General features: G+C 42.6%; 1 protein-coding gene across 3 annotated transcripts in view; it reads right to left on the bottom strand.

Moving 5' to 3' along the window:
- Nucleotides 1-2950: 2950 nt before the first annotated feature.
- Nucleotides 2951-13746, bottom strand: part of bach2b (BTB and CNC homology 1, basic leucine zipper transcription factor 2b) — a 109772-nt gene continuing 98976 nt past the window's right edge. For all 3 annotated transcript variants that reach the window (XM_041975697.1, XM_041975698.1, XM_041975700.1), the window contains 2 exons: nucleotides 10582-10788; nucleotides 2951-8945 (listed from right to left, as the gene is read on the bottom strand). In XM_041975697.1, coding sequence (XP_041831631.1) covers nucleotides 8475-8945; nucleotides 10582-10788 — 678 coding nt within the window. In that variant the 3' untranslated portion in view covers nucleotides 2951-8474. The remainder of the gene's footprint in view (nucleotides 8946-10581; nucleotides 10789-13746) is intronic.

Here is a 13746-nt window from a genome sequence, read left to right as displayed (position 1 = left end):
TGTAGACCTAAGATCTCTGTTGTGATCTTGGCTCTGTTTCTGCCTCCATTTTTCATATTAAATAAACCAGTTTCTGGTCCAGGTTCAGCTGGAATTCAGAATTCATATGTCATCATCTCACCAACTGTCTCCATGGTGACAATTTCTGTCCTAAAAGCAGCAGATGTGACGACTGAAGTTAAACAGCCAACATTGATGAAGAAACTCTGATAAAACTGATGATATGGATAAAAACAACTTTTTCTTTTTATCATTGAAGTGTGTGTGTTTGTGCAGCAGTGATAAAAGTCCTACAGCAGCTTCACCCAAAGTCACCAGCTGCTGGTAAAATACATCACTGGTTGCTTGTCTGTTAAGTGTGTTTTGTATATATTACTTTTGCATCATGCATTTTGTCACCAGTTGCCATGGTGAATTCTTGGTATCGTCTTCTCTTTGTGATTGTGATCTTTACAGGTCTGATGTGGTTTACTTATTGCTTGTGATGGGGGGTAAAGGTGTCTTCCTTCTTATTTTCACTTATTTATATTGCCTTTCCATATTTATAATCATTTTGCTTTTTCTATTCATGCAGATGGAATCATGAAACATAAGAAGTCAGTAGCAGAAGACTTTATAAGGATGCACGCATCTGAAGCAACACAAAGAAGAGGAGGTTAAGGATATACAGCCATCACTCAGGACTAACTGCTGCAAATATTATCAGTTTTTTTTTCTCCCCATTATTGTTGTTTGAACAGGTTTTGGGATAAAACCAAGTTTATCGCTTTAATTTTTTAGTCATCCTACAAACACAAAAAAGTTGGGCTGTGTAATTTTTTCTTTTACCACCAGTGTCGACTTGTTTTGCTGTTTAATTAACAAAATTAGGATTGAAATTGAGTGTTGATTGAATTGAATCAGATCCACCATCACCTTCTTCAGATCCACCATCACCTTCATCAGGTCCACCGTCACCTTCATTAGGACTACCGTCATATTCATCATGCCGGCCTGTGATACGTTGTCCTCCCTTTTTACGAAGGCAGGTTTTGTCACCATTTCTAGGGAGAGTTGTTACCTGACGATTTATTGTAATTCACAGAGACTGCCTCCTTCTTGGTAGTGTTATCTGTGACTTATTGCGGTCCGTTAGTTTGCTCATCTCAGCTGTTTTGAATCAGTGGCAAGGTTGTTTTATTTCCACACCCTCTATTTACTTCAATATTGCCTTCAAGATGGCAAACTGTAGCGCTGTTATCTTCTTCAAAAGGCCTTGGTAATCATCTGTGGAGATGGAAGTCATCTTGCAGCTCGTTAGCATAGGGTTAGCACCTTTTCAAGCTACTTAGCTTTAGCTGAATGCTATGTGCAGACTTCAGCTGTGTGTAGGCCACGCACACGGAGCGCTGAAGATAAAACAAGTATGAAAAATGTTGCAGTTTCTATTGAAATGCTTTAGTCCCAAAGATTAATGGGTATTCAAGAGTTATTGTAGGTGGTGTTAGTAAGTAAAAAAGGAAAAAATAAATAAATCAGCACCCAGGTTGGCTCCAGGAAGCAGATCCTAGCTCCCTGGTTGGCTCCAGGAAGCAGATCCTAGCTCCCTGGTTGGCTCCAGGAAGCAGATCCTAGCTCCCAGGTTGGCTCCAGGAAGCAGACCCTAGCTCCCAGGTTGGCTCCAGGAAGCAGACCCTAGCTCCCAGGTTGGCTCCAGACAGCAGATCCTAGCTCCCAGGTTGGCTCCAGGAAGCAGATCCTAGCTCCCTGGTTGGCTCCAGGAAGCAGATCCTAGCTCCCTGGTTGGCTCCAGGAAGCAGATCCTAGCTCCCTGGTTGGCTCCAGACAGCAGACCCTAGCTCCCAGGTTGGCTCCAGGAAGCAGATCCTAGCTCCCAGGTTGGCTCCAGACAGCAGACCCTAGCTCCCAGGTTGGCTCCAGGAAGCAGATCCTAGCTCCCAGGTTGGCTCCAGACAGCAGACCCTAGCTCCCAGGTTGGCTCCAGACAGCAGACCCTAGCTCCCAGGTTGGCTTGGAAGCAGACCCTAGCTCCCAGGTTGGCTCCAGACAGCAGATCCTAGCTCCCAGGTTGGCTTGGAAGCAGACCCTAGCTCCCAGGTTGGCTCCAGACAGCAGACCCTAGCTCCCAGGTTGGCTCCAGACAGCAGACCCTAGCTCCCAGGTTGGCTTGGAAGCAGACCCTAGCTCCCAGGTTGGCTCCAGGAAGCAGATCCTAGCTCCCAGGTTGGCTCCAGGAAGCAGACCCTAGCTCCCAGGTTGGCTCCAGGAAGCAGACCCTAGCTCCCAGGTTGGCTCCAGACAGCAGATCCTAGCTCCCAGGTTGGCTCCAGGAAGTAGAACCTAGCTCCCAGGTTGGCTTGGAAGCAGACCCAAGCTCCAAGGCTGGCTCCAGGAAGCAGATCATAGCTCCCTGGTTGGCTCCAGGAAGCAGATTCTAGCTCCCTGGTTGGCTCCAGGAAGCAGACCCTAGCTCCCAGGTTGGCTCCAGGAAGCAGATCCTAGCTCCCTGGTTGGCTCCAGGAAGCAGATCCTAGCTCCCAGGTTGGCTCCAGGAAGCAGACCCTAGCTCCCAGGTTGGCTCCAGGCAGCAGACCCTAGCTCCCAGGTTGGCTTGGAAGCAGACCCAAGCTCCAAGGCTGGCTCCAGGAAGCAGATCATAGCTCCCTGGTTGGCTCCAGGAAGCAGATTCTAGCTCCCTGGTTGGCTCCAGGAAGCAGACCCTAGCTCCCACGTTGGCTTGGAAGCAGATCCTAGCTCCCAGGTTGGCTCCAGGAAGCAGACTCTAACTCCCAGGTTGGCTTGGAAGCAGAACCTTCAGTTATGGTTCTGGTTCTGCTGAAGGTCTTGTTACATGGGACTTTACTGCTCAGGATGGGGTAAACAACATAATAGAAATTTGAAGCAATCTAATCAAGATTTAGCTTAGCTAAACAACACCGTGAACAAATCATGATATGCATGTTTCTTTATTTCATAGAGAAATGGTGTCTAGACAAAAAAAAAGTCATTTATATAACATTAGCAAATGAAATGAATGAAAATGGAGTTTGCACAATACCGTATTTACAATGGTTATTAAGTCATTTAATAATTAGGGTGTTGTAGGGTTTAAAAATTAGGTAAAAACTTAGTAGAGACTAAGCAAATAACCACTATTTCCAAATGGACAATATCAACACAAAACAGTCATCTAGAAAAATGAGAGAAAAACCCAACTTGAACTACAAGCTTAGGAGCTATTACAATAAAAATGATGCACCAAAAAACTACTAATACAATAATCCATATAATCTGTGTAAAAAGCATGTAGAAAAAACACCTGATGCAGTTTGCTGATACAGTCATTGACCAGTTATGAGAGGTATGAAGGATTTCACAGGTAGATAAGTGTGAGAAAGTCCGCACTGGTTACTCGGGGATGGGGGCCCAGGCCCCTGCATACACTCACTTCACTTAAATGTGAACTATGGCCTCTGCAAGTTCTAAGGCAAATATCGGAGATGCACTTGTATTTATGTAATGCTGACCCTTCCCAAAAGTTGGATGAAAGACAAGGAGAGAGCTCATTCTTTGTCTTTTACACAACACCAATTAAACAGAGCAATTTTTACATGGCAAAATGTGTCAAACATGACATAAAACACCAGTCTGTAAACATACACCGTTTTATACGTTACTCAGTGATTTCAGCCTGCAGTCAGCCAGGTTTCCAGAATCTATAAAAAGGCATGTTTTTTTTTCATATTCTTTCAGAACAACCTTTGGAGTTGCAAAAGCCAGTGTTTGTTTCAGAGAAGCAGCAACAAAACGTTAAAACAAACAAGACAAATACACAGAAAACCAGGTAGGAGCTGAGCTCCAAATAACCAGCTGTGAGGGCCACAAAGACCAGTCTGACCTGCACAAAGCAACGTCCGCATAGCAACATATCAAATAACAAGTTTAATGGATTTTAACTCTTAAAATCTCAGAAACTGGTTTGTGTATCGACCGTGGAGCTAATGAGGTGAAATGAGAAGCTAACTAAATGGGAATTATCACAACTCTGCCTCTGCTCTGCATTGCTTTTCAGCCCATTTTAGCTCATTGTTTTGGTTTTACATCAACCAAAGTCAGTTTTGTTGACTAGTAGCAGCTGTTTATAGAAAAAAAAGAAAGCTCCTGACAGCTTCCTGTGTACAGCTGGTGTACATCTAATATATCGAGCTAAACATTCATCTGTGGGCACAAACATGACTGAATGTATAAAAACATATTACGTGTTTACAGTTTGCTCTTCTGTGCCCTTGTGGCCAATAAAGAAATTATTATTGTTCAGCATTGAGCCATTAATAAATCAGATTTAATACATCCAGTTTCTGAGACCTGTGTCATCACCATATGGTTCAAACATAGCTCAAAACTCTGTTTTATATAGTCTGAAGCTTCTTTTCTGGTGGATACCTTTCCACTACAATAAATTAGATATATCACACGGTAATATACCGTACAGACATGCAAATTATTATCATTATTATTTTACATTTTTTCAGGCTTAAACTTTTAAAGATTTCTTACTTTATGGAAAATTTGTTTTTAAATGCTAAAAATCAAACCATTTTGCTGCAGCGTGATCCAGACAAATGCTTGGCACTCCGTTTAACTCATGCTTCATCCATAAAAATATATCTGTAAAGATACTTCTGCTGGTATTTTGCCAGGCAGACAGCTTTGGTTTGAACAATGCAGATTTCTGCCAGAACTCCACTGCGATGTAGGCAGTCTCTGTTAGCTTTGCCAGAACAACAGTGTCAACAATAACATGGAACTTACGCTGTAGCATGAATAACACCACACCATGTCCATCAGCAGGTGATGCTACTACATTTTTCATTGTTAGTTATTTTTTTTAAATCTATTTATTTCATTCATTTAGGCAAAGTCAGAAAGACAAGTTCTTTTATTAGTTGTAGGTGAAGGCAGAAACATCCTAAAACCAGGAAAATCTTAATCAAACTATCTGTACGGGTAGATGCCATCAGAGGTAAAACATTCTTCTGGTGAACTGACCACATTAAATGTGAGTGGAAAATGTAGTCTGTGTGGTTTAAACAAGACTACTGTAAGCTACGTTATGACATTTATCTCATCAATCGGGCTAGATTTTTGCTTTATGCTAAATAAGAATGCAAGAAGACTCCAAAGGCCCTGAAGTGGACAGAAAATGGAAAAGGGACTGCAGAGTGTTGGACTGTTTCACCTCTTCATCTCGTATCTATGGGAAAGTCAGTTTAAAGTTTAAATTTAGGTGTTTGCTATAAAATTCTCAGAATATCTCAACAGACAACCATGAAGTTTGGCTACATTACAAACGAAAAGGATCAAGTCAAAGAGCCTGCGCTCTCCAACACAACACTCCACTACTAATGAAAATGAAATGACTGTTAGAAAATAAGCTGCATAATGAGTCTCATGCAGATAGTCCACCTACGTTTTTCTGGCAGAATATCAAAGCATTTCTGCCTGTCAGTGAAAATAGAAAGACAAAAAATAGGAGAAATCTGGCAAAACAGGCCGAACAAACAAACCACGTCGGCTTACCAAGAATAACCGCTCCCAACACGTATGTGCTGTGTGTGTGTTCTGAATGAATGCATGTGAATGTGTGCATGTCTGGGTGTGTATTCTCGACTAAATAAAGAGCAGTCTTAACAATTTAAAGTCAGGAATATAAAACACACTGAAGGGTTTCTCTGTCCTGTTGGGGAACAGAAACAAGCTGAAATGAAACTACCGCTAAAATTTACACCAGTAAAAGTCGAGGGAAAAATCCCATCCAAGCTTCAAAGGCTCAATCCCAGTTTTCATTGCCATCATCAAAGGTGCTGCTTGGGGACTGGGTTTTTATTTTTCTAAGAATTTACATGTTTCCTTGTTTCTTGTACCACTAAACAAGCTCAAATATCATGAATTCTTCTCCTGAATAGCCTGTCTCAGGATGGAGGAAACGAATATCTACAAAATTAAATCAAACGTTCATGAGCAGATTTAAAAACGAGGCTAGCTTAGCGGTTTGCAGCTAATCTGTCCAGAGCTGCAGAGCTAACTTTGGATGATGGGGTTCATTATAACTGCAGGTGTTTTTATAGATTATTGATTGCTTTACACAGAGGACAATAAAGCTAAAGGGACATCTCGTTTTCAGAAAACATGTAAAAGAAACTGTCTTTGTAGCAGAAGCAATGCTAGCTTTAGCTCTGTGATGCTAACAGGAAGTGCCACTGGGATTGGGGCTTTAAAGAGCATCAAACAAACAAAACTTCCAACAGAAATGTGCTGCAGTGTGGCACCCTACTTCTACTTTAAAGCCTTCCTCCAATGAGGGTTTGACATTATTAAACTTTTTTTTTTTTACATAGAAAATTAAAAAATTGAAAGAGCAGACTGCTTGGGAGAAAACTTACAAGGCAAAACAGAAGCTAGACTAAGTAAGCTCATAGCTAGAGGCAGCATGCATGCACATCACAAAGCTGGATGTTCAAACACAATTAGGGCAAACAAGTTACTGTCTTATATGATTGTTAATCATTTGGACTACATATACACCGCTTTCACGTCTATTAGCTTATTCAATTCCTAAAGATATACAAATATAAGGTGTGAACACTCGTATACTAAAACATTAGCTTCCTTTTTGTATTTAGGTTTCTGATTCTTCATAGACATGTTTCTTATTCTCTATTTATAAAATCATATAAACACAGATTTCCAATTTAAGTGCTTCAATCGGAGAATTTTTAATTTGTCTGAAATAAAGACAAACATCCTCACCGAAGTGCTAAAAGGCTCTGAGTGCTTGGGGCTGGAAGCAAAGTGCCTGAATTTCTTTTTTTGTTGTTGTTAAAAGTACATATCATCAATTTGAAAAAAACATCTCCGTCTCCAAATGTCAAAAGACAACGCTGATGAAATCCAGTTTGCACGAGTGTACACAAAGAGCATCTTTAGATAAGAAATAATAATCATAAAAAAATCCTTAGAAATGATACAGGAAAAAAAAACACTAAAGTTTTTTTCACATTTAAAGAGGACTGGGAGGCGAAAAGGAGCTGGCCTGAGCCACAGATCCAGAGTAATACATGCATGGGGCTCAAGGTTGTGTGTGTGTGGATGTGTGGGACTATATGTACTGTGTGTATGTATATATATGTGGATCAGCTGATTTCCTGAGTATAAGAACGCCCACCATGACGGCAGGTTTTCATTAGGCAGGACAGGAAACAGCAAAGCGAAGATTCCCCTCAGCAGAAAGGTGCTTGATATAACCCCAGTGGAAAAGAAACATCTACCTGTACAAAAATCACCGTTACAGTCATCATGCTCCAGACTATTTACACATCTGCCATACGAGCACTTAAAATCACCGATACAACATCCAGATACATGGTATTGCTGATGTGTGGAAAATAAAAACAGCCATCGAACTGCCTGCAAAAGCCTTTTTTCCTCCTTTCATTTCAGTGCTGTGGAAGGCATAGAAGGAATGTTTTCGGTTACAGCCTGAACAAAGTTCTCCTGTACAGAAACATGACTGACACACGCTTGAAGATTCTTCTTTTGTTGTTTTTCTTTTTGCATATGAACATTTTACAGTCTCACTGCATCGTAACTTCCTCATCTACAGAAGCCGTTTTCTCATTTTCATGAATTCGGTTGAACATTCAGAGGATTTTTTTCCTGAGTTTGAATTGCTGTGACAAAAAGGGCCACTGAGATATAATCATAGAAGAAACAGAGAAAAGAGAGCGAGACAGAGAGAGGTAGAAGAGACTGATGGGCTGTTTTCACACATGAATGTTGGAAAATTTCTGAAGATGTGCAGAGATTTAGAGAATCTCCAGGCAGATTCTCACACATGCTACTAAAACTCTGCAGTTTGATCATGAGGATGTGCCACTCATCACCCACCTGTCAGAAGTGGAAGTATTGGTCAGAGATTTTCCAGAACGGATACCAGCTAGGCAGCAGATGCATGTGCCGCCCTCTGGAACATGCCTAGAACATGTCAGGGCTGCAGCACGTGTGTGAGAACAGCCACGGAAACAGAGGAAGAAAATAGGAAGGCAAGAGCAGAGATACTGTTGGTACAGAGAGACAAAGAGCTGCTGTTTAGGTCCGATGAGGTTCAACTTTGCGTTGTGATGTGTGACTGTGTAGGTTGCTGCCAGGGCGAGGATAGCACCATTGTAAGGGTTTGGTGAGAGGCTCCGCTCTGCCGGGATGAGAGGAAAATGCCTGTAGAACAGTATTGCTGCTGTTAAGACAACTTTAGTGTCAACCATTAAAAAACAGCACAAAAAGACATAAATACAACGGAGCTTGTTCAGTGAACACTGGTAGCGGCTGACCGTCTTACAACCCAGAGAAAGGGTTTGTCAGAAGAGTAAAATTAAATAATACAAAATCATCTGAAACATGAGAACAAAGAACCAACACTAGTTAGTACAGTCCTTCCTCGGCTGCTCGTCTGTTGTACACTTGTCAGTCATTTCCTGGCAAAAATCCACCGTTACTGTCTGGTTGGACTTTTCCACGGACAACCCCGACTCCTGGCCGTCCATATCTCTGTCCGGCCCATTTCTGACAGCCGAGTCGGGCTCCGAGGGACCAGGCGACCCGGGAAAGCTGGGTTCTGGTGTGGCCGAGCCAGAGTGGGCGGTGAGGTCGATGCTGGTGGTGGCCGCGGTGGTGGGGCGGTTGCTGAGGGCAGGTTTGGGCTCATGGGCAGCATTGTTGCTGGCAGGCCGCAGCACGGGGCAGTAGTGGTGTAAGGACTGGACCTGCTCAGGGCTTAGCTGGACGTCCCTGCACACCTCCTGGGACAGGCAGGAGAAGTTTTCCCACAGCTCGCCCATACACGCCTTCAGCTGGTTCCTCTCCGTCAGCAACTTTTCCTTCTCACACACCTGCACAAACACACAAACAAGGCATGAGAAAAACAGAACTGGACCGGATGCAGCAGAAAAACCGGTCCTGATTATTCAGTAATAAAACTAACACGTTCTCCAACGCAGATTAAGGATATTTTAAAGTCTGCCTCCGTCATCGGTCCAGAGCCTCCCTCTGCCTCCGTCATCGCTCTCCAACTGCAGATCTACTTGTGGCTCCCAGAAGATTCAGAGTCCCTTCCTCTGTTTGTTTCCCTCAGTTTTCTTTCACAATGACAGCAAAATGCACCAGGGTTCACCTGCATGTGAACCAGGACCGCAGTTTTCAACTGGACCAGCTTTTGCTTCTTTGGTCCACACCAGAGTGTGAGAGTCCCTGAAAATAGAACGGGAGGCTGAATCTCCATTATCGGACCCCTCACTGTGGAACCAGCTCCCGGTTCGGGTTCGGGAGGCAGAAGTCCTCTCTACCTTTAAGATAAGGCTGAAAACCTTCCTTTTTGATAGATCTGATAGCTAGGGGGGTCTAGCCATCCCTTAGTTATGCTACTGTTGTCCCATGATGCACTGGGCTCTTCCTCTTCATTTCTCTTTATTTTGCATCTATAAATTTATCACAGTATTGGCATAATTAACTTTCTCTTCTTCTCTCCCAGCAGGTCTTTCTGGCTACTCCGGTAATACATGCCTGTTAGAGTAAATGGTGGTTCTGAATTAGCAGTGTGTGTGAGTGGTGGTTTGTCCATGTATGGACCCTGTGGTGCCCTGAAAACCACTGGGATAGGCTCCAGCCCCCCTTAAAGGTCTAGAAAATGAATGAAACAACTTGAAAAGGCTCATCATCACCACTATTCCACATTAACCTGATCAAGGTTTCCTCTGGAGTTTGTTCATCTGGCCAAATTAACATGTGCATAAAGATGTATGTGTGATCGTCTCTGTTCTCCAGCTGCTGCATAAAAAGCTTCTTTGCACTAAATACTTTCATTTGACTGCTTTATGACTATTTTTAATGATCTGTCTAAGCCATCGCCATCCACCAAAGTGGGATCCCACTAAAATTTAAATGGCTCAAACTTTGTTGGGCGTCATGTCTGTTACATAATATTTAGTAGAGAAAACTTGACTGTGAAGGGTTATTACATCCAGATTTTCCAAAAAAGCTCAGAGTTACATTATCAGTGTGTATGTGTAAAACTAACTTTAAGTGACAAAACCTTTCAGTTCAATCCAGCTTTATTTGTATAGCGCCACTTCACGACAACATCATCTCAGGGCTTTACAGACAAGCCAGTTCAAGTCAATTCATAATCAATAACAGCCTAGTGAAGGAAAACCAACAGACTGCATCGAATATTGACTTGATCCAATCCCCCCTTGGGGCAAATTGAGATTGGTCCTGAGACGGGAAATAATCTAGAGGAGGAACATTACATCCTCACTGTGGTTATTGACTTCTGGAGGAAAGTAAATGTCCCGCCTTTATAATCCATCTCACAGCTGCAGGGTTACAGAGACCAGCATGATGGAGATCCTGTTTTATCCCATTGTGAACAAACAAGAAGCTGCAATACCAGCAGATAAAGATTCACCCTTCACTTTCTGCTCCATGCAGCCAGGCCAAATGAACTTCAGAGGACAACAGTCCACTTACCAGTTTTCTAATCTCACACTCCAGGTTCAGGATGCAGTCTAACTTCCTCTTGCGGCATCGCTGTGCAGCGATGCGGTTCTTACTTCGCCGCCTCACATCATGGATGAACTCCAGCTGCTCTGAGGTCAATTTGTGCATTTTCACCAACATTTGGAAGTCATTCCGTGGAAGATTTGTGATTTGATCTACAGGGAAAGGAAGCTTCACCTGAAAAAGAAGGAAAGCATTCTGTATTAAACTGCTTTGCTATATAGTATACACCACTGTGTAAAATGTAAAAACCAGAATCCCATCCGTCCATCTTTAATCCTCAGTAGAAGATCACCAGCTCATCAGATGATAAAACTGAGACGTTTCACCATGTGATGAAAATATGAGCTGATAGTGAATCTGATGCAGCAACACGTCTGTAAAAAGTTGGAACAGGAGCAACAAAAGGCTGGAAAAGTACCTGGTACAAACCAGAAACACCTGGAGGAGCATTGGACAACTAATCAGGTTACCTGGCAACAGGTCAGTAACATGACTGGTATAAAAGGAGCATTTCAGAGAGGCAGAGTCTCTCAGATGGAAAGATGGACAGAGCTTCACCAATCTGAGACAAACTGGATGTAAAACATTTCAAGTTCAGAAAAATGTTCCTCAGACTTTGAAGATCCTCCATCTACAGTGTACAATGTCATCAGAAGATTCAGAGAATCAGGAGGAATCTCTGTGTGCATGGGACAAGGCTGGACGCTGGTGATCTTTGGGCCCTCAAGCAGCACTGCCAGAATGGGTCAACAGTCCTCTCCTAAAACTCCAGCAACTGGTCTCCTCACGTCCCAGACGTTTCAAGACCTGTTAGAAAAAGAGATGCTACACCATGATGAACACCACCCTGGAACTACTTTTTACACCATGCTGAACACCACCCTGGAACTACTTTTTACACCATGCTGAACATCACCCTGGAACTACTTTTTACACCATGCTGAACACCACCCTGGAACTACTTTTTACACCATGCTGCACATCACCCTGGAACTACTTTTTACACCATGCTGAACATCATCCTGGAACTACTTTTTACACCCTGCTGAACATCACCCTGGAACTACTTTTTCCAGACATGTTGCTGCATCAGATTAACTGTCTTAGTTTAAAAAAAAACAAAAAAAAAAAAACAACAAAAACAAACAAAAAAAAAAAAAAATCAAAGAAAAAAGGAAAAAGGTTTCCCGACCTCCTGAAAGCAGGCCTCTCATTGCTTTTCCCAGGACGGGTCTGCTCCATCCTGACTATGGGTCCAGCTACCTTCTAAAACAAGCCTTCCAGTTTAATAATATTATATATATATGATCTTTTATAGCAGCAGCACGTCTGCTTTGACTGCCTGTTTTTGATGGAAGTTCTGAGTACGGTCAGGCTGCAGGTTTGATTTGTACTGGTTGAGAATCACTTAAATATCTTGGGCCAGAAGTTGCACAGAACTGGACAGTCCTTCACCATCTGTCACATATAGGATATGCTGAGTCAGCATATCCTATATGTGACAGATATAAGTTTAATTGGTGAGACTTGCTGAGTCAGCTATTCTAAGTTTAATTGGTGAGTAACACATTCTGTGTATGACTTTAAATGGAATCAGCCTATATGTAGAATTGATTGATCAGTTCTGAACAGCAGACAAGCTCTCCTCCCAGAGGCCATCAGATGATGCTACACCGAGGTCCTGGCTCCACGCATTTCCAGGATGTATCAGCGGATGTTAAAACCCGTTAACAAAGCGGGAAAACGCACAGTTGTAGGAGAGCATCATAGAAAGTACGGCTTGATGCTGTGTTTCCCTGGAAATGTCTAGTTTGTAAATAAGGAAAATGTGAGTGAGGGAGGTGGTTTTCGTTCTGACGTTGAGGGAAAAATGCAAAGGCCTGTCCATGATTCCTGGCGTAAACAGAATATTTTATTGGAGCTCGTAATGAGTTCTCCTGGTTTGATCCCATATTTTCACTGTTTCTGAGAGCAGAGTTGGGGGGCCGAGGCCCCGCCTGTCACGTTTGTGTAGAGGGACTTTAGAAATGTTACCTGCCCACACAATGACAGAATAACTGAATCATGAATAAACGAAGTGGAGAGTAGATGGTTAGCACGTCACGGTACCACCCAGGGTTTAATAAATGAAACGTTACGTGGGGGCTTAAAAAACACGAAAACGTTTTACCAATAAAGAGACAAAAATCGAGCGTTTTTCTCTAAACTTTAAAGCTTTAGAAGTTTGGGAATTTTTAATAGACATGAAATATATTTCAGATTAAAGATTAAAAAATGTTTATTATTCACACATTTATGTTCATGAACATAAAATTTGGCTAAAATAAATATTAGATTCATGACAAAAGATTGGTCATCTCATCTATGTTCATAAAAACCAAGAACAACATTCCTGAAAGAAAACAAAAGGTCTGGGAGAAAATGATCCTGAAGGAGAATCAAGACATCCGACTAGAATCTTTCAGCATGTGTCCAGAATCAAAGAGCCGCAGGTGTCCACATGCTTCCCAAATCTGTGTGGAAAACCAGCTTTAACTGGGTATTTAGGAGTTTTAGAGAAATGTCTTGCTTCATTAGTTAAGAGATGTCTATACGGTAAGGACCAAGCCGTGTCCTCGGTACGTCTCCAGGTAAACTAGTCCAGTCAGACCGAATCTGGAGCAGACAGGAAGTTGCTGGTTGAACGACAGGAAGGATCCAGATCCGTGAGACAGGAACAGAGAAGCTTCCAGCAGAAGGACCGGCATCCAGTCCAGTAGGAAGCTGTCTGGGAGCTCTGAGAGCAGGAGAAGATTGATGAATTCCATCAGGTTTAAATCACTGATCCATGAAGGAAACACTGAACCAGTTTCCAGAGAACATGCTTTTGTTCTGGTGGGAATATTCCTGTTGCTCCATGAAAGCCTGATAACTTTATGGGAATTTTGGGAAGGTCATAGCTGCAGACCAGAGGAAATCTCCGGCGCCGGCTTAGAGAAGAATGGAGGGGTTAGCGTTCCGGGTGGAGGGAGGGTCGAACAAAAGCTGTTTTAGACAGTTTATTTTACAAGTATTGCTGAGGGCTGAGACGCTTACACAGGTCATGTGATGTCTTTGTAGTGATTAGTAGGTGGAGAGACTGCTTCGTGTCTC

Source organism: Melanotaenia boesemani, chromosome 22 (assembly GCF_017639745.1).
Source record: "Melanotaenia boesemani isolate fMelBoe1 chromosome 22, fMelBoe1.pri, whole genome shotgun sequence".
NCBI classification, from domain to species: Eukaryota; Metazoa; Chordata; class Actinopteri; order Atheriniformes; family Melanotaeniidae; genus Melanotaenia; species Melanotaenia boesemani.
This window is presented reverse-complemented; position numbering and strand designations above follow the sequence as displayed.